At 32.4% G+C, this 21678-nt stretch overlaps 1 protein-coding gene across 8 annotated transcripts in view; it reads right to left on the reverse strand.

Annotated features, from left to right (window-relative positions):
* clasp2 (cytoplasmic linker associated protein 2) overlaps positions 1-21678 on the reverse strand; it is a 199473-nt gene that overhangs the window by 85806 nt on the left and 91989 nt on the right. For 4 of the 8 annotated variants that reach the window (XM_084313565.1, XM_084313563.1, XM_084313561.1 and 1 more), the window contains 2 exons: positions 20882-20905; positions 3052-3207 (listed from right to left, as the gene is read on the reverse strand). In XM_084313565.1, the coding sequence (XP_084169691.1) occupies positions 3052-3207; positions 20882-20905 (180 nt within the window). The remainder of the gene's footprint in view (positions 1-3051; positions 3208-20881; positions 20906-21678) is intronic. The other 4 variants (XM_084313566.1, XM_084313564.1, XM_084313562.1 and 1 more) reach the window with 1 other exon arrangement.

The following is a 21678-nucleotide window of genomic DNA, read 5'->3' on the forward strand; positions in this document are numbered from 1 at the left end:
CTCTACATCTCTCTAGTGTCTGTCTCTACATCTCTCTCTAGTGTCTCTGTCTCTACATCTCTCTCTAGTGTCTCTGTCTCTACATCTCTCTCTAGTGTCTCTGTCTCTACATCTCTCTCTAGTGTCTCTGTCTCTACATCTCTCTCTAGTGTCTCTGTCTCTACATCTCTCTCTAGTGTCTGTCTCTACATCTCTCTCTAGTGTCTCTGTGTCTCTGTCTCTACATCTCTCTCTAGTGTCTCTGTGTCTCTGTCTCTACATCTCTCTCTAGTGTCTCTGTCTCTACATCTCTCTCTAGTGTCTCTGTGTCTCTGTCTCTACATCTCTCTCTAGTGTCTCTGTCTCTACATCTCTCTCTAGTGTCTCTGTCTCTACATCTCTCTCTAGTGTCTCTGTGTCTCTGTCTCTACATCGCTCTCTAGTGTCTCTGTCTCTACATCTCTCTCTAGTGTCTCTGTCTCTACATCTCTCTCTAGTGTCTCTGTCTCTACATCTCTCTCTAGTGTCTCTGTCTCTACATCTCTCTCTAATGTCTCTGTCTCTACATCTCTCTCTAGTGTCTCTGTCTCTACATCTCTCTCTAGTGTCTCTGTCTCTACATCTCTCTCTAATGTCTCTGTCTCTACATCTCTCTCTAGTGTCTCTGTCTCTACATCTCTCTCTAGTGTCTCTGTCTCTACATCTCTCTCTAGTGTCTCTGTCTCTACATCTCTCTCTAGTGTCTCTGTCTCTACATCTCTCTCTAGTGTCTCTGTCTCTACATCTCTCTCTAGTGTCTCTGTCTCTACATCTCTCTCTAGTGTCTCTGTCTCTACATCTCTCTCTAGTGTCTCTGTCTCTACATCTCTCTCTAGTGTCTCTGTCTCTACATCTCTCTCTGGTGTCTCTGTGTCTCTGTCTCTACATCTCTCTCTAGTGTCTCTGTCTCTACATCTCTCTCTAGTGTCTCTGTCTCTACATCTCTCTCTAGTGTCTCTGTGTCTCTGTCTCTACATCTCTCTAGTGTCTCTGTCTCTACATCTCTCTCTAGTGTCTCTGTCTCTACATCTCTCTCTAGTGTCTCTGTCTCTACATCTCTCTCTAATGTCTCTGTCTCTACATCTCTCTCTAGTGTCTCTGTCTCTACATCTCTCTCTAATGTCTCTGTCTCTACATCTCTCTCTAGTGTCTCTGTCTCTACATCTCTCTCTAGTGTCTCTGTCTCTACATCTCTCTCTAGTGTCTCTGTCTCTACATCTCTCTCTAGTGTCTCTGTGTCTCTACATCTCTCTCTAGTGTCTCTGTCTCTACATCTCTCTCTAGTGTCTCTGTCTCTACATCTCTCTCTAGTGTCTCTGTCTCTACATCTCTCTCTAGTGTCTCTGTCTCTACATCTCTCTCTAGTGTCTCTGTCTCTACATCTCTCTCTAGTGTCTCTGTCTCTACATCTCTCTCTAGTGTCTCTGTCTCTACATCTCTCTCTAGTGTCTCTGTCTCTACATCTCTCTCTAGTGTCTCTGTGTCTCTGTCTCTACATCTCTCTCTAGTGTCTCTGTCTCTACATCTCTCTCTAGTGTCTCTGTCTCTACATCTCTCTCTAGTGTCTCTGTCTCTACATCTCTCTCTAGTGTCTCTGTCTCTACATCTCTCTCTAGTGTCTCTGTCTCTACATCTCTCTCTAGTGTCTCTGTCTCTACATCTCTCTCTAGTGTCTCTGTGTCTACATCTCTCTCTAGTGTCTCTGTCTCTACATCTCTCTCTAGTGTCTCTGTCTCTACATCTCTCTCTAGTGTCTCTGTCTCTACATCTCTCTCTAGTGTCTGTCTCTACATCTCTCTCTAGTGTCTCTGTCTCTACATCTCTCTCTAATGTCTGTCTCTACATCTCTCTCTAGTGTCTCTGTCTCTACATCTCTCTCTAGTGTCTCTGTCTCTACATCTCTCTCTAGTGTCTGTCTCTACATCTCTCTCTAGTGTCTGTCTCTACATCTCTCTCTAGTGTCTGTCTCTACATCTCTCTCTAGTGTCTCTGTCTCTACATCTCTCTCTAATGTCTCTGTGTCTCTGTCTCTACATCTCTCTCTAGTGTCTCTGTCTCTACATCTCTCTCTAGTGTCTCTGTCTCTACATCTCTCTCTAATGTCTCTGTCTCTACATCTCTCTCTAGTGTCTCTGTCTCTACATCTCTCTCTAGTGTCTCTGTCTCTACATCTCTCTCTAGTGTCTGTCTCTACATCTCTCTCTAGTGTCTCTGTCTCTACATCTCTCTCTAGTGTCTCTGTCTCTACATCTCTCTCTAGTGTCTCTGTCTCTACATATCTCTCTAGTGTCTCTGTCTCTACATCTCTCTCTAATGTCTCTGTGTCTACATCTCTCTCTAGTGTCTCTGTCTCTACATCTCTCTCTAGTGTCTCTGTCTCTACATCTCTCTCTAGTGTCTCTGTCTCTACATCTCTCTCTAGTGTCTCTGTCTCTACATCTCTCTCTAGTGTCTGTCTCTACATCTCTCTCTAATGTCTGTCTCTACATCTCTCTCTAGTGTCTCTGTGTCTCTGTCTCTACATCTCTCTCTAGTGTCTCTGTCTCTACATCTCTCTCTAGTGTCTCTGTCTCTACATCTCTCTCTAGTGTCTCTGTCTCTACATCTCTCTCTAATGTCTGTCTCTACATCTCTCTCTAGTGTCTCTGTCTCTACATCTCTCTCTAGTGTCTCTGTCTCTACATCTCTCTCTAATGTCTCTAGTGTCTCTGTCTCTACATCTCTCTCTAGTGTCTCTGTCTCTACATCTCTCTCTAGTGTCTCTGTCTCTACATCTCTCTCTAGTGTCTCTGTCTCTACATCTCTCTCTAGTGTCTCTGTCTCTACATCTCTCTCTAGTGTCTGTCTCTACATCTCTCTCTAGTGTCTCTGTCTCTACATCTCTCTCTAGTGTCTCTGTCTCTACATCTCTCTCTAGTGTCTCTGTCTCTACATCTCTCTCTAGTGTCTCTGTCTCTACATCTCTCTCTAGTGTCTGTCTCTACATCTCTCTCTAGTGTCTCTGTCTCTACATCTCTCTCTGTGAACCCTGACCTCGGCCACGTCCTCCGTCTGTCTCATGTAGGTGGGGATGGCTCCTCCGTTCCTGGAGCTGTACGACCTCTCGGAGCAGGCGCTGGACGCGTCACTGTTGGCGTCGTCGTCGGAGTACATCCCATAATTCTCGTACCGCCTCCGTGCCGGCTTCTTCTGCAGAGGAGGGACAGGTGTGTGAGACGGGACAGGTGTGTGAGATGATAAACAGGAAATGGGAATTCAGGGTATTGATCAACACGTGCACAACATCACCTACTGTTGCTGCTGCATGAAAACCTTGCAACTCCAGTGTTTATGATTTAAAGGTGCTATAGATAACAGAGTAATAGTGTTTATGATTTAAAGGTGCTATAGATAACAGAGTAATAGTGTTTATGATTTAAAGGGGCTATAGATAACAGAGTAATAGTGTTTGTGATTTAAAGGTGCTATAGATAACAGAGTAATAGTGTTTGATTTAAAGGGGCTATAGATAACAGAGTAATAGTGTTTGTGATTTAAAGGGGCTATAGATAACAGAGTAATAGTGTTTGATTTAAAGGTGCTATAGATAACAGAGTAATAGTGTTTGATTTAAAGGGGCTATAGATAACAGAGTAATAGTGTTTGTGATTTAAAGGTGCTATAGATAACAGAGTAATAGTGTTTGTGATTTAAAGGTGCTATAGATAACAGAGTAATAGTGTTTGTGATTTAAAGGGGCTATAGATAACAGCGTAATAGTGTTTATGATTTAAAGGTGCTATAGATAACAGAGTAATAGTGTTTATGATTTAAAGGTGCTATAGATAACAGAGTAATAGTGTTTATGATTTAAAGGTGCTATAGATAACAGAGTAATAGTGTTTGATTTAAAGGTGCTATAGATAACAGAGTAATAGTGTTTATGATTTAAAGGTGCTATAGATTACAGAGTAATAGTGTTTGATTTAAAGGTGCTATAGATAACAGAGTAATAGTGTTTGTGATTTAAAGGGGCTATAGATAACAGAGTAATAGTGTTTATGATTTAAAGGGGCTATAGATAACAGAGTAATAGTGTTTATGATTTAAAGGTGCTATAGATAACAGAGTAATAGTGTTTATGATTTAAAGGTGCTATAGATAACAGAGTAATAGTGTTTGATTTAAAGGTGCTATAGATAACAGAGTAATAGTGTTTATGATTTAAAGGTGCTATAGATTACAGAGTAATAGTGTTTGATTTAAAGGTGCTATAGATAACAGAGTAATAGTGTTTGTGATTTAAAGGGGCTATAGATAACAGAGTAATCGTGTTTATGATTTAAAGGGGCTATAGATAACAGAGTAATAATGTTTATGATTTAAAGGGGCTATAGATAACAGAGTAATAGTGTTTATGATTTAAAGGGGCTATAGATAACAGAGTAATAGTGTTTATGATTTAAAGGGGCTATAGATAACAGAGTAATAGTGTTTGATTTAAAGGTGCTATAGATAACAGAGTAATAGTGTTTGTGATTTAAAGGGGCTATAGATAACAGAGTAATAGTGTTTATGATTTAAAGGTGCTATAGATAACAGAGTAATAGTGTTTATGATTTAAAGGTGCTATAGATAACAGAGTAATAGTGTTTATGATTTAAAGGGGCTATATATAACAGAGTAATAGTGTTTGTGATTTAAAGGTGCTATAGATAACAGAGTAATAGTGTTTGTGATTTAAAGGTGCTATAGATAACAGCGTAATAGTGTTTATGATTTAAAGGTGCTATAGATAACAGAGTAATAGTGTTTGTGATTTAAAGGTGCTATAGATAACAGCGTAATAGTGTTTATGATTTAAAGGTGCTATAGATAACAGAGTAATAGTGTGTGATTTAAAGGTGCTATAGATAACAGAGTAATAGTGTTTATGATTTAAAGGTGCTATAGATAACAGAGTAATAGTGTTTATGATTTAAAGGTGCTATAGATAACAGAGTAATAGTATTTATGATTTAAAGGTGCTATAGATAACAGTAATAGTGTTTATGATTTAAATGGGCTATAGATAACAGAGTAATAGTGTTTATGATTTAAAGGGGCTATAGATAACAGAGTAATAGTGTTTGTGATTTAAAGGTGCTATAGATAACAGAGTAATAGTGTTTATGATTTAAAGGTGCTATAGATAACAGAGTAATAGTGTTTGATTTAAAGGGGCTATAGATAACAGAGTAATAGTGTTTATGATTTAAAGGTGCTATAGATAACAGAGTAATAGTGTTTGATTTAAAGGTGCTATAGATAACAGAGTAATAGTGTTTGTGATTTAAAGGTGCTATAGATAACAGAGTAATAGTGTTTATGATTTAAAGGTGCTATAGATAACAGAGTAATAGTGTTTGATTTAAAGGTGCTATAGATAACAGAGTAATAGTGTTTATGATTTAAAGGGGCTATAGATAACAGAGTAATAGTGTTTATGATTTAAAGGTGCTATAGATAACAGAGTAATAGTGTTTATGATTTAAAGGGGCTATAGATAACAGAGTAATAGTGTTTATGATTTAAAGGGGCTATAGATAACAGAGTAATAGTGTTTATGATTTAAAGGTGCTATAGATAACAGAGTAATAGTGTTTGTGATTTAAAGGTGCTATAGATAACAGAGTAATAGTGTTTATGATTTAAAGGGGCTATAGATAACAGAGTAATAGTGTTTATGATTTAAAGGTGCTATAGATAACAGTAATAGTGTTTATGATTTAAAGGGGCTATAGATAACAGAGTAATAGTGTTTATGATTTAAAGGGGCTATAGATAACAGAGTAATAGTGTTTGTGATTTAAAGGTGCTATAGATAACAGAGTAATAGTGTTTATGATTTAAAGGTGCTATAGATAACAGAGTAATAGTGTTTATGATTTAAAGGTGCTATAGATAACAGAGTAATAGTGTTTATGATTTAAAGGGGCTATAGATAACAGAGTAATAGTGTTTATGATTTAAAGGTGCTATAGATAACAGAGTAATAGTGTTTGTGATTTAAAGGGGCTATAGATAACAGAGTAATAGTGTTTGTGATTTAAAGGTGCTATAGATAACAGAGTAATAGTGTTTGTGATTTAAAGGTGCTATAGATAACAGAGTAATAGTGTTTATGATTTAAAGGGGCTATAGATAACAGAGTAATAGTGTTTGATTTAAAGGTGCTATAGATAACAGAGTAATAGTGTTTATGATTTAAAGGGGCTATAGATAACAGAGTAATAGTGTTTATGATTTAAAGGTGCTATAGATAACAGAGTAATAGTGTTTATGATTTAAAGGGGCTATAGATAACAGAGTAATAGTGTTTATGATTTAAAGGGGCTATAGATAACAGAGTAATAGTGTTTATGATTTAAATGTGCTATAGATAACAGAGTAATAGTGTTTGTGATTTAAAGGTGCTATAGATAACAGAGTAATAGTGTTTATGATTTAAAGGGGCTATAGATAACAGAGTAATAGTGTTTATGATTTAAAGGTGCTATAGATAACAGTAATAGTGTTTATGATTTAAAGGGGCTATAGATAACAGAGCAATAGTGTTTATGATTTAAAGGGGCTATAGATAACAGAGTAATAGTGTTTGTGATTTAAAGGTGCTATAGATAACAGAGTAATAGTGTTTATGATTTAAAGGTGCTATAGATAACAGAGTAATAGTGTTTATGATTTAAAGGTGCTATAGATAACAGAGTAATAGTGTTTATGATTTAAAGGTGCTATAGATAACAGAGTAATAGTGTTTATGATTTAAAGGTGCTATAGATTACAGAGTAATAGTGTTTGATTTAAAGGTGCTATAGATAACAGAGTAATAGTGTTTGTGATTTAAAGGGGCTATAGATAACAGAGTAATCGTGTTTATGATTTAAAGGGGCTATAGATAACAGAGTAATAATGTTTATGATTTAAAGGGGCTATAGATAACAGAGTAATAGTGTTTATGATTTAAAGGGGCTATAGATAACAGAGTAATAGTGTTTATGATTTAAAGGGGCTATAGATAACAGAGTAATAGTGTTTGATTTAAAGGTGCTATAGATAACAGAGTAATAGTGTTTGTGATTTAAAGGGGCTATAGATAACAGAGTAATAGTGTTTATGATTTAAAGGGGCTATAGATAACAGAGTAATAGTGTTTATGATTTAAAGGTGCTATAGATAACAGAGTAATAGTGTTTATGATTTAAAGGTGCTATAGATAACAGAGTAATAGTGTTTATGATTTAAAGGGGCTATAGATAACAGAGTAATAGTGTTTATGATTTAAAGGTGCTATAGATAACAGAGTAATAGTGTTTATGATTTAAAGGTGCTATAGATAACAGAGTAATAGTGTTTATGATTTAAAGGTGCTATAGATAACAGAGTAATAGTGTTTGTGATTTAAAGGTGCTATAGATAACAGAGTAATAGTGTTTGTGATTTAAAGGGGCTATAGATAACAGAGTAATAGTGTTTATGATTTAAAGGTGCTATAGATACCAGAGTAATAGTGTTTATGATTTAAAGGTGCTATAGATAACAGAGTAATAGTGTTTGTGATTTAAAGGTGCTATAGATAACAGAGTAATAGTGTTTGTGATTTAAATGGGCTATAGATAACAGAGTAATAGTGTTTATGATTTAAAGGTGCTATAGATAACAGAGTAATAGTGTTTATGATTTAAAGGGGCTATATATAACAGAGTAATAGTGTTTGTGATTTAAAGGTGCTATAGATAACAGAGTAATAGTGTTTGTGATTTAAAGGTGCTATAGATAACAGCGTAATAGTGTTTATGATTTAAAGGTGCTATAGATAACAGAGTAATAGTGTTTGTGATTTAAAGGTGCTATAGATAACAGCGTAATAGTGTTTATGATTTAAAGGTGCTATAGATAACAGAGTAATAGTGTGTGATTTAAAGGTGCTATAGATAACAGAGTAATAGTGTTTATGATTTAAAGGTGCTATAGATAACAGAGTAATAGTGTTTATGATTTAAAGGTGCTATAGATAACAGAGTAATAGTATTTATGATTTAAAGGTGCTATAGATAACAGTAATAGTGTTTATGATTTAAATGGGCTATAGATAACAGAGTAATAGTGTTTATGATTTAAAGGGGCTATAGATAACAGAGTAATAGTGTTTGTGATTTAAAGGTGCTATAGATAACAGAGTAATAGTGTTTATGATTTAAAGGTGCTATAGATAACAGAGTCATAGTGTTTATGATTTAAAGGTGCTATAGATAACAGAGTAATAGTGTTTATGATTTAAAGGGGCTATAGATAACAGAGTAATAGTGTTTATGATTTAAAGGTGCTATAGATAACAGAGTAATAGTGTTTGTGATTTAAAGGGGCTATAGATAACAGAGTAATAGTGTTTGTGATTTAAAGGTGCTATAGATAACAGAGTAATAGTGTTTGATTTAAAGGGGCTATAGATAACAGAGTAATAGTGTTTATGATTTAAAGGTGCTATAGATAACAGAGTAATAGTGTTTGATTTAAAGGTGCTATAGATAACAGAGTAATAGTGTTTATGATTTAAAGGTGCTATAGATAACAGAGTAATAGTGTTTGATTTAAAGGTGCTATAGATAACAGAGTAATAGTGTTTATGATTTAAAGGGGCTATAGATAACAGAGTAATAGTGTTTATGATTTAAAGGTGCTATAGATAACAGAGTAATAGTGTTTATGATTTAAAGGGGCTATAGATAACAGAGTAATAGTGTTTATGATTTAAAGGGGCTATAGATAACAGAGTAATAGTGTTTATGATTTAAAGGTGCTATAGATAACAGAGTAATAGTGTTTGTGATTTAAAGGTGCTATAGATAACAGAGTAATAGTGTTTATGATTTAAAGGGGCTATAGATAACAGAGTAATAGTGTTTATGATTTAAAGGTGCTATAGATAACAGTAATAGTGTTTATGATTTAAAGGGGCTATAGATAACAGAGTAATAGTGTTTATGATTTAAAGGGGCTATAGATAACAGAGTAATAGTGTTTGTGATTTAAAGGTGCTATAGATAACAGAGTAATAGTGTTTATGATTTAAAGGTGCTATAGATAACAGAGTAATAGTGTTTATGATTTAAAGGTGCTATAGATAACAGAGTAATAGTGTTTATGATTTAAAGGGGCTATAGATAACAGAGTAATAGTGTTTATGATTTAAAGGTGCTATAGATAACAGAGTAATAGTGTTTGTGATTTAAAGGGGCTATAGATAACAGAGTAATAGTGTTTGTGATTTAAAGGTGCTATAGATAACAGAGTAATAGTGTTTGATTTAAAGGTGCTATAGATAACAGAGTAATAGTGTTTGTGATTTAAAGGTGCTATAGATAACAGAGTAATATTGTTTATGATTTAAAGGTGCTATAGATAACAGAGTAATAGTGTTTGTGATTTAAATGGGCTATAGATAACAGAGTAATAGTGTTTATGATTTAAAGGTGCTATAGATAACAGAGTAATAGTGTTTATGATTTAAAGGGGCTATATATAACAGAGTAATAGTGTTTGTGATTTAAAGGTGCTATAGATAACAGAGTAATAGTGTTTGTGATTTAAATGGGCTATAGATAACAGAGTAATAGTGTTTGTGATTTAAAGGTGCTATAGATAACAGAGTAATAGTGTTTGTGATTTAAAGGTGCTATAGATAACAGAGTAATAGTGTTTATGATTTAAATGTGCTATAGATAACAGAGTAATAGTGTTTATGATTTAAAGGGGCTATAGATAACAGAGTAATAATGTTTATGATTTAAAGGGGCTATAGATAACAGAGTAATAGTGTTTGTGATTTAAAGGTGCTATAGATAACAGAGTAATAGTGTTTATGATTTAAAGGTGCTATAGATAACAGAGTAATAGTGTTTATGATTTAAAGGTGCTATAGATAACAGAGTAATAGTGTTTGTGATTTAAAGGTGCTATAGATAACAGAGTAATAGTGTTTATGATTTAAAGGGGCTATAGATAACAGAGTAATAGTGTTTATGATTTAAAGGGGCTATAGATAACAGAGTAATAGTGTTTGTGATTTAAAGGTGCTATAGATAACAGAGTAATAGTGTTTATGATTTAAAGGTGCTATAGATAACAGAGTAATAGTGTTTATGATTTAAAGGTGCTATAGATAACAGAGTAATAGTGTTTATGATTTAAAGGGGCTATAGATAACAGAGTAATAGTGTTTATGATTTAAAGGTGCTATAGATAACAGAGTACTAGTGTTTGTGATTTAAAGGGGCTATAGATAACAGAGTAATAGTGTTTGTGATTTAAAGGTGCTATAGATAACAGAGTAATAGTGTTTGATTTAAAGGGGCTATAGATAACAGAGTAATAGTGTTTATGATTTAAAGGTGCTATAGATAACAGAGTAATAGTGTTTGATTTAAAGGTGCTATAGATAACAGAGTAATAGTGTTTGTGATTTAAAGGTGCTATAGATAACAGAGTAATAGTGTTTATGATTTAAAGGGGCTATAGATAACAGAGTAATAGTGTTTGATTTAAAGGTGCTATAGATAACAGAGTAATAGTGTTTATGATTTAAAGGGGCTATAGATAACAGAGTAATAGTGTTTATGATTTAAAGGTGCTATAGATAACAGAGTAATAGTGTTTATGATTTAAAGGGGCTATAGATAACAGAGTAATAGTGTTTATGATTTAAAGGGGCTATAGATAACAGAGTAATAGTGTTTATGATTTAAAGGTGCTATAGATAACAGAGTAATAGTGTTTGTGATTTAAAGGTGCTATAGATAACAGAGTAATAGTGTTTATGATTTAAAGGGGCTATAGATAACAGAGTAATAGTGTTTATGATTTAAAGGTGCTATAGATAACAGTAATAGTGTTTATGATTTAAAGGGGCTATAGATAACAGAGTAATAGTGTTTATGATTTAAAGGGGCTATAGATAACAGAGTAATAGTGTTTGTGATTTAAAGGTGCTATAGATAACAGAGTAATAGTGTTTATGATTTAAAGGTGCTATAGATAACAGAGTAATAGTGTTTATGATTTAAAGGTGCTATAGATAACAGAGTAATAGTGTTTATGATTTAAAGGTGCTATAGATAACAGAGTAATAGTGTTTATGATTTAAAGGTGCTATAGATAACAGAGTAATAGTGTTTATGATTTAAAGGTGCTATAGATAACAGAGTAATAGTGTTTGTGATTTAAAGGGGCTATAGATAACAGAGTAATAGTGTTTATGATTTAAAGGTGCTATAGATAACAGAGTAATAGTGTTTATGATTTAAATGTGCTATAGATAACAGAGTAATAGTGTTTATGATTTAAAGGTGCTATAGATAACAGAGTAATAGTGTTTATGATTTAAAGGGGCTATATATAACAGAGTAATAGTGTTTGTGATTTAAAGGTGCTATAGATAACAGAGTAATAGTGTTTATGATTTAAAGGGGCTATAGATAACAGAGTAATAGTGTTTGATTTAAAGGTGCTATAGATAACAGAGTAATAGTGTTTATGATTTAAAGGTGCTATAGATAACAGAGTAATAGTGTTTGTGATTTAAAGGTGCTATAGATAACAGAGTAATAGTGTTTGTGATTTAAATGGGCTATAGATAACAGAGTAATAGTGTTTATGATTTAAAGGTGCTATAGATAACAGAGTAATAGTGTTTATGATTTAAAGGGGCTATATATAACAGAGTAATAGTGTTTGTGATTTAAAGGTGCTATAGATAACAGCGTAATAGTGTTTGTGATTTAAATGGGCTATAGATAACAGAGTAATAGTGTTTGTGATTTAAAGGTGCTATAGATAACAGAGTAATAGTGTTTGTGATTTAAAGGTGCTATAGATAACAGAGTAATAGTGTTTATGATTTAAAGGTGCTATAGATAACAGAGTAATAGTGTTTATGATTTAAAGGGGCTATAGATAACAGAGTAATAATGTTTATGATTTAAAGGGGCTATAGATAACAGAGTAATAGTGTTTGTGATTTAAAGGTGCTATAGATAACAGAGTAATAGTGTTTATGATTTAAAGGGGCTATAGATAACAGAGTAATAGTGTTTATGATGTAAAGGTGCTATAGATAACAGAGTAATAGTGTTTATGATTTAAAGGTGCTATAGATAACAGAGTAATAGTGTTTGTGATTTAAAGGTGCTATAGATAACAGCGTAATAGTGTTTATGATTTAAAGGTGCTATAGATAACAGAGTAATAGTGTTTGTGATTTAAAGGTGCTATAGATAACAGCATAATAGTGTTTATGATTTAAAGGTGCTATAGATAACAGAGTAATAGTGTGTGATTTAAAGGTGCTATAGATAACAGAGTAATAGTGTTTATGATTTAAAGGTGCTATAGATAACAGAGTAATAGTGTTTATGATTTAAAGGTGCTATAGATAACAGAGTAATAGTGTTTATGATTTAAAGGTGCTATAGATAACAGTAATAGTGTTTATGATTTAAATGGGCTATAGATAACAGAGTAATAGTGTTTATGATTTAAAGGGGCTATAGATAACAGAGTAATAGTGTTTGTGATTTAAAGGTGCTATAGATAACAGAGTAATAGTGTTTATGATTTAAAGGTGCTATAGATAACAGAGTAATAGTGTTTATGATTTAAAGGGGCTATAGATAACAGAGTAATAGTGTTTATGATTTAAAGGTGCTATAGATAACAGAGTAATAGTGTTTGTGATTTAAAGGTGCTATAGATAACAGAGTAATAGTGTTTATGATTTAAAGGGGCTATAGATAACAGAGTAATAGTGTTTATGATTTAAAGGTGCTATAGATAACAGTAATAGTGTTTATGATTTAAAGGGGCTATAGATAACAGAGTAATAGTGTTTATGATTTAAAGGGGCTATAGATAACAGAGTAATAGTGTTTGTGATTTAAAGGTGCTATAGATAACAGAGTAATAGTGTTTATGATTTAAAGGTGCTATAGATAACAGAGTAATAGTGTTTATGATTTAAAGGTGCTATAGATAACAGAGTAATAGTGTTTATGATTTAAAGGTGCTATAGATAACAGAGTAATAGTGTTTATGATTTAAAGGTGCTATAGATAACAGAGTAATAGTGTTTATGATTTAAAGGTGCTATAGATAACAGAGTAATAGTGTTTGTGATTTAAAGGGGCTATAGATAACAGAGTAATAGTGTTTATGATTTAAAGGTGCTATAGATAACAGAGTAATAGTGTTTGTGATTTAAAGGTGCTATAGATAACAGAGTAACAGTGTTTGTGATTTAAAGGGGCTATAGATAACAGAGTAATAGTGTTTATGATTTAAAGGTGCTATAGATACCAGAGTAATAGTGTTTATGATTTAAAGGTGCTATAGATAACAGAGTAATAGTGTTTGTGATTTAAAGGTGCTATAGATAACAGAGTAATAGTGTTTGTGATTTAAATGGGCTATAGATAACAGAGTAATAGTGTTTATGATTTAAAGGTGCTATAGATACCAGAGTAATAGTGTTTATGATTTAAAGGTGCTATAGATAACAGAGTAATAGTGTTTGTGATTTAAAGGTGCTATAGATAACAGAGTAATAGTGTTTGTGATTTAAATGGGCTATAGATAACAGAGTAATAGTGTTTATGATTTAAAGGTGCTATAGATAACAGAGTAATAGTGTTTATGATTTAAAGGGGCTATATATAACAGAGTAATAGTGTTTGTGATTTAAAGGTGCTATAGATAACAGAGTAATAGTGTTTGTGATTTAAATGGGCTATAGATAACAGAGTAATAGTGTTTGTGATTTAAAGGTGCTATAGATAACAGAGTAATAGTGTTTGTGATTTAAAGGTGCTATAGATAACAGAGTAATAGTGTTTATGATTTAAAGGTGCTATAGATAACAGAGTAATAGTGTTTATGATTTAAAGGGGCTATAGATAACAGAGTAATAGTGTTTGATTTAAAGGTGCTATAGATAACAGAGTAATAGTGTTTATGATTTAAAGGTGCTATAGATAACAGAGTAATAGTGTTTATGATTTAAAGGTGCTATAGATAACAGAGTAATAGTGTTTGTGATTTAAAGGTGCTATAGATAACAGAGTAATAGTGTTTGTGATTTAAAGGGGCTATAGATAACAGAGTAATAGTGTTTATGATTTAAAGGTGCTATAGATACCAGAGTAATAGTGTTTATGATTTAAAGGTGCTATAGATAACAGAGTAATAGTGTTTGTGATTTAAAGGTGCTATAGATAACAGAGTAATAGTGTTTGTGATTTAAATGGGCTATAGATAACAGAGTAATAGTGTTTATGATTTAAAGGTGCTATAGATAACAGAGTAATAGTGTTTATGATTTAAAGGGGCTATATATAACAGAGTAATAGTGTTTGTGATTTAAAGGTGCTATAGATAACAGCGTAATAGTGTTTGTGATTTAAATGGGCTATAGATAACAGAGTAATAGTGTTTGTGATTTAAAGGTGCTATAGATAACAGAGTAATAGTGTTTGTGATTTAAAGGTGCTATAGATAACAGAGTAATAGTGTTTATGATTTAAAGGTGCTATAGATAACAGAGTAATAGTGTTTATGATTTAAAGGGGCTATAGATAACAGAGTAATAATGTTTATGATTTAAAGGGGCTATAGATAACAGAGTAATAGTGTTTGTGATTTAAAGGTGCTATAGATAACAGAGTAATAGTGTTTATGATTTAAAGGGGCTATAGATAACAGAGTAATAGTGTTTATGATGTAAAGGTGCTATAGATAACAGAGTAATAGTGTTTATGATTTAAAGGTGCTATAGATAACAGAGTAATAGTGTTTGTGATTTAAAGGTGCTATAGATAACAGCGTAATAGTGTTTATGATTTAAAGGTGCTATAGATAACAGAGTAATAGTGTTTGTGATTTAAAGGTGCTATAGATAACAGCGTAATAGTGTTTATGATTTAAAGGTGCTATAGATAACAGAGTAATAGTGTGTGATTTAAAGGTGCTATAGATAACAGAGTAATAGTGTTTATGATTTAAAGGTGCTATAGATAACAGAGTAATAGTGTTTATGATTTAAAGGTGCTATAGATAACAGAGTAATAGTGTTTATGATTTAAAGGTGCTATAGATAACAGTAATAGTGTTTATGATTTAAATGGGCTATAGATAACAGAGTAATAGTGTTTATGATTTAAAGGGGCTATAGATAACAGAGTAATAGTGTTTGTGATTTAAAGGTGCTATAGATAACAGAGTAATAGTGTTTATGATTTAAAGGTGCTATAGATAACAGAGTAATAGTGTTTATGATTTAAAGGTGCTATAGATAACAGAGTAATAGTGTTTATGATTTAAAGGGGCTATAGATAGAGTAATAGTGTTTATGATTTAAAGGTGCTATAGATAACAGAGTAATAGTGTTTGTGATTTAAAGGGGCTATAGATAACAGAGTAATAGTGTTTGTGATTTAAAGGTGCTATAGATAACAGAGTAATAGTGTTTGATTTAAAGGGGCTATAGATAACAGAGTAATAGTGTTTATGATTTAAAGGTGCTATAGATAACAGAGTAATAGTGTTTGATTTAAAGGTGCTATAGATAACAGAGTAATAGTGTTTGTGATTTAAAGGTGCTATAGATAACAGAGTAATCGTGTTTATGATTTAAAGGGGCTATAGATAACAGAGTAATAATGTTTATGATTTAAAGGGGCTATAGATAACAGAGTAATAGTGTTTATGATTTAAAGGGGCTATAGATAACAGAGTAATAATGTTTATGATTTAAAGGGGCTATAGATAACAGAGTAATAGTGTTTATGATTTAAAGGGGCTATAGATAACAGAGTAATAATGTTTATGATTTAAAGGGGCTATAGATAACAGAGTAATAATGTTTATGATTTAAAGGGGCTATAGATAACAGAGTAATAGTGTTTATGATTTAAAGGGGCTATATATAACAGAGTAATAGTGTTTGATTTAAAGGTGCTATAGATAACAGAGTAATAGTGTTTGTGATTTAAAGGGGCTATAGATAACAGAGTAATAGTGTTTATGATTTAAAGGTGCTATAGATAACAGAGTAATAGTGTTTATGATTTAAAGGTGCTATAGATAACAGAGTAATAGTGTTTATGATTTAAAGGTGCTATAGATAACAGAGTAATAGTGTTTATGATTTAAAGGGGCTATAGATAACAGAGTAATAGTGTTTATGATTTAAAGGTGCTATAGATAACAGAGTAATAGTGTTTATGATTTAAAGGTGCTATAGATAACAGAGTAATAGTGTTTATGATTTAAAGGTGCTATAGATAACAGAGTAATAGTGTTTGTGATTTAAAGGTGCTATAGATAACAGAGTAATAGTGTTTGTGATTTAAAGGGGCTATAGATAACAGAGTAATAGTGTTTATGATTTAAAGGTGCTATAGATACCAGAGTAATAGTGTTTATGATTTAAAGGTGCTATAGATAACAGAGTAATAGTGTTTGTGATTTAAAGGTGCTATAGATAACAGAGTAATAGTGTTTGTGATTTAAATGGGCTATAGATAACAGAGTAATAGTGTTTATGATTTAAAGGTGCTATAGATAACAGAGTAATAGTGTTTATGATTTAAAGGGGCTATATATAACAGAGTAATAGTGTTTGTGATTTAAAGGTGCTATAGATAACAGAGTAATAGTGTTTGTGATTTAAATGGGCTATAGATAACAGAGTAATAGTGTTTGTGATTTAAAGGTGCTATAGATAACAGAGTAATAGTGTTTGTGATTTAAAGGTGCTATAGATAACAGAGTAAAAGTGTTTATGATTTAAAGGTGCTATAGATAACAGAGTAATAGTGTTTATGATTTAAAGGGGCTATAGATAACAGAGTAATAGTGTTTGATTTAAAGGTGCTATAGATAACAGAGTAATAGTGTTTATGATTTAAAGGGGCTATAGATAACAGAGTAATAGTGTTTATGATTTAAAGGTGCTATAGATAACAGAGTAATAGTGTTTGTGATTTAAAGGTGCTATAGATAACAGAGTAATAGTGTTTGTGATTTAAAGGTGCTATAGATAACAGAGTAATAGTGTTTGTGATTTAAATGGGCTATAGATAACAGAGTAATAGTGTTTATGGTTTAAAGGTGCTATAGATAACAGAGTAATAGTGTTTATGATTTAAAGGGGCTATATATAACAGAGTAATAGTGTTTGTGATTTAAAGGTGCTATAGATAACAGAGTAATAGTGTTTGTGATTTAAATGGGCTATAGATAACAGAGTAATAGTGTTTGTGATTTAAAGGTGCTATAGATAACAGAGTAATAGTGTTTGTGATTTAAAGGTGCTATAGATAACAGAGTAAAAGTGTTTATGATTTAAAGGTGCTATAGATAACAGAGTAATAGTGTTTGTGATTTAAAGGTGCTATAGATAACAGAGTAATAGTGTTTATGATTTAAAGGTGCTATAGATAACAGAGTAATAGTGTTTATGATTTAAAGGGGCTATAGATAACAGAGTAATAATGTTTATGATTCAAAGGGGCTATAGATAACAGAGTAATAGTGTTTGTGATTTAAAGGTGCTATAGATAACAGAGTAATAGTGTTTATGATTTAAAGGGGCTATAGATAACAGAGTAATAGTGTTTATGATGTAAAGGTGCTATAGATAACAGAGTAATAGTGTTTATGATTTAAAGGTGCTATAGATAACAGAGTAATAGTGTTTGTGATTTAAAGGTGCTATAGATAACAGCGTAATAGTGTTTATGATTTAAAGGTGCTATAGATAACAGAGTAATAGTGTTTGTGATTTAAAGGTGCTATAGATAACAGCGTAATAGTGTTTATGATTTAAAGGTGCTATAGATAACAGAGTAATAGTGTGTGATTTAAAGGTGCTATAGATAACAGAGTAATAGTGTTTATGATTTAAAGGTGCTATAGATAACAGAGTAATAGTGTTTATGATTTAAAGGTGCTATAGATAACAGAGTAATAGTGTTTATGATTTAAAGGTGCTATAGATAACAGTAATAGTGTTTATGATTTAAATGGGCTATAGATAACAGAGTAATAGTGTTTATGATTTAAAGGGGCTATAGATAACAGAGTAATAGTGTTTGTGATTTAAAGGTGCTATAGATAACAGAGTAATAGTGTTTATGATTTAAAGGTGCTATAGATAACAGAGTAATAGTGTTTATGATTTAAAGGTGCTATAGATAACAGAGTAATAGTGTTTATGATTTAAAGGGGCTATAGATAGAGTAATAGTGTTTATGATTTAAAGGTGCTATAGATAACAGAGTAATAGTGTTTGTGATTTAAAGGGGCTATAGATAACAGAGTAATAGTGTTTGTGATTTAAAGGTGCTATAGATAACAGAGTAATAGTGTTTGATTTAAAGGGGCTATAGATAACAGAGTAATAGTGTTTATGATTTAAAGGTGCTATAGATAACAGAGTAATAGTGTTTGATTTAAAGGTGCTATAGATAACAGAGTAATAGTGTTTGTGATTTAAAGGTGCTATAGATAACAGAGTAATCGTGTTTATGATTTAAAGGGGCTATAGATAACAGAGTAATAATGTTTATGATTTAAAGGGGCTATAGATAACAGAGTAATAGTGTTTATGATTTAAAGGGGCTATAGATAACAGAGTAATAATGTTTATGATTTAAAGGGGCTATAGATAACAGAGTAATAGTGTTTATGATTTAAAGGGGCTATAGATAACAGAGTAATAATGTTTATGATTTAAAGGGGCTATAGATAACAGAGTAATAATGTTTATGATTTAAAGGGGCTATAGATAACAGAGTAATAGTGTTTATGATTTAAAGGGGCTATATATAACAGAGTAATAGTGTTTGATTTAAAGGTGCTATAGATAACAGAGTAATAGTGTTTGTGATTTAAAGGGGCTATAGATAACAGAGTAATAGTGTTTATGATTTAAAGGTGCTATAGATAACAGAGTAATAGTGTTTATGATTTAAAGGTGCTATAGATAACAGAGTAATAGTGTTTATGATTTAAAGGTGCTATAGATAACAGAGTAATAGTGTTTATGATTTAAAGGGGCTATAGATAACAGAGTAATAGTGTTTATGATTTAAAGGTGCTATAGATAACAGAGTAATAGTGTTTATGATTTAAAGGTGCTATAGATAACAGAGTAATAGTGTTTATGATTTAAAGGTGCTATAGATAACAGAGTAATAGTGTTTGTGATTTAAAGGTGCTATAGATAACAGAGTAATAGTGTTTGTGATTTAAAGGGGCTATAGATAACAGAGTAATAGTGTTTATGATTTAAAGGTGCTATAGATACCAGAGTAATAGTGTTTATGATTTAAAGGTGCTATAGATAACAGAGTAATAGTGTTTGTGATTTAAAGGTGCTATAGATAACAGAGTAATAGTGTTTGTGATTTAAATGGGCTATAGATAACAGAGTAATAGTGTTTATGATTTAAAGGTGCTATAGATAACAGAGTAATAGTGTTTATGATTTAAAGGTGCTATAGATAACAGAGTAATAGTGTTTATGATTTAAATGTGCTATAGATAACAGAGTAATAGTGTTTATGATTTAAAGGTGCTATAGATAACAGAGTAATAGTGTTTATGATTTAAAGGGGCTATATATAACAGAGTAATAGTGTTTGTGATTTAAAGGTGCTATAGATAACAGAGTAATAGTGTTTGTGATTTAAATGGGCTATAGATAACAGAGTAATAGTGTTTGTGATTTAAAGGTGCTATAGATAACAGAGTAATAGTGTTTATGATTTAAAGGTGCTATAGATAACAGAGTAATAGTGTTTATGATTTAAAGGGGCTATAGATAACAGAGTAATAGTGTTTGTGATTTAAAGGGGCTATAGATAACAGAGTAATAATGTTTATGATTTAAAGGTGCTATAGATAACAGAGTAATAGTGTTTATGATTTAAAGGTGCTATAGATAACAGAGTAATAGTGTTTGTGATTTAAAGGGGCTATAGATAACAGAGTAATAGTGTTTATGATTTAAAGGTGCTATAGATAACAGAGTAATAGTGTTTGATTTAAAGGGGCTATAGATAACAGAGTAATAATGTTTATGATTTAAAGGTGCTATAGATAACAGAGTAATAGTGTTTATGATTTAAAGGGGCTATAGATAACAGAGTAATAGTGTTTGTGATTTAAAGGGGCTATAGATAACAGAGTAATAGTGTTTATGATTTAAAGGTGCTATAGATAACAGAGTAATAGTGTTTATGATTTAAAGGGGCTATAGATAACAGAGTAATAGTGTTTATGATTTAAAGGGGCTATAGATAACAGAGTAATAGTGTTTGTGATTTAAAGGTGCTATAGATAACAGAGTAATAGTGTTTGTGATTTAAAGGTTCTATAGATAACAGAGTAATAGTGTTTATGATTTAAAGGTGCTATAGATAACAGAGTAATAGTGTTTGTGATTTAAAGGTGCTATAGATAACAGAGTAATAATGTTTATGATTTAAAGGGGCTATAGATAACAGAGTAATATTTCATGTTTTCATTTGTCTAAATAATACATCCACAGAACTTTTAGGAAAATGTGGGAAAAAAGGTTTGATTTTCTCCCCAACAAAATTATTATCTTTTTTGCGGGTCCAAAATGAGTGTTGTTTACACGTTGCAGGCATGTATACCCTCTATAGCATCTTTGGAGGGAGTTGCACCGTTTTCGGCAGCACCACTACATCACAAAAACAGCTACACACACAGCTACACACACACACACACAAAAACAAACACACAAGAGGCATGAGAGGAAGCTGACCTTGGATCGTATGTCTCCCAACAGCTGAGAGCATTAAACAAGAGGTAAAACCAGGGGTTAGTCAGAGAAAACATACACGCACACGCACACACACGCACGCTTTCACATGCAAATCGTGTAGAAAGTCTTGGTTGTGTAGAATCAATGTGTTACCGAATGTGTTGAAGACTTGAATGACGTGTTGTAAGAATTTCATTCTGTTCCAAGCTAAATATTTCATGGTGCAGTTCCTCTAAAGCACAAACCCTACCGTATGACATGCTGCTACAAGGTAAATAGTATTAATAGCATCGGTCTGGGGAGGGTGTAGACTAATAATAATAATAATAATTAATTTAATTTATATAGCGCTTCTCAATAACCCGAAGTCGCTGACAGTAGTCGGGAGCAGGGGTACAAACAAAGAAACGAAAGCAAAGAAACTAAAACAAAAACAACAAAGAAACAAAAACAAAAGGAACATGAGACCATGGGGGGAACAGGGGAGACAGCCTGATAGCACAGAAAAAGACTGGAGACAGATATCAATCAGGTTGGAGGGGAGGGGGGGGTTTAGGGGTGGGGGGGGTTGAAGGCAAGGGAGAACAGGTGGGTTTTGAGGCGAGCTTTGAAGGTGGAGAGTGTAGGGGAGTCTCTGATGGACTGGGGGAGGGAGTTCCAGAGTCGGGGTGCAGTGCGAGAGAAGGCCCGATCTCCGAAGTTTTTAAGCTTGGATGTCGGGACAGTGAGGGAGGCAGTGGAGGAGGACCGGAGGGAACGGGTGGGGCGGTAGGGGAGAAGGAGATCAGTCAGGTAGG

Source organism: Notolepis coatsorum (genome assembly GCF_963971535.1).
Source record: "Notolepis coatsorum genome assembly, chromosome: 4".
Lineage (NCBI taxonomy): Eukaryota > Metazoa > Chordata > Actinopteri > Aulopiformes > Paralepididae > Notolepis > Notolepis coatsorum.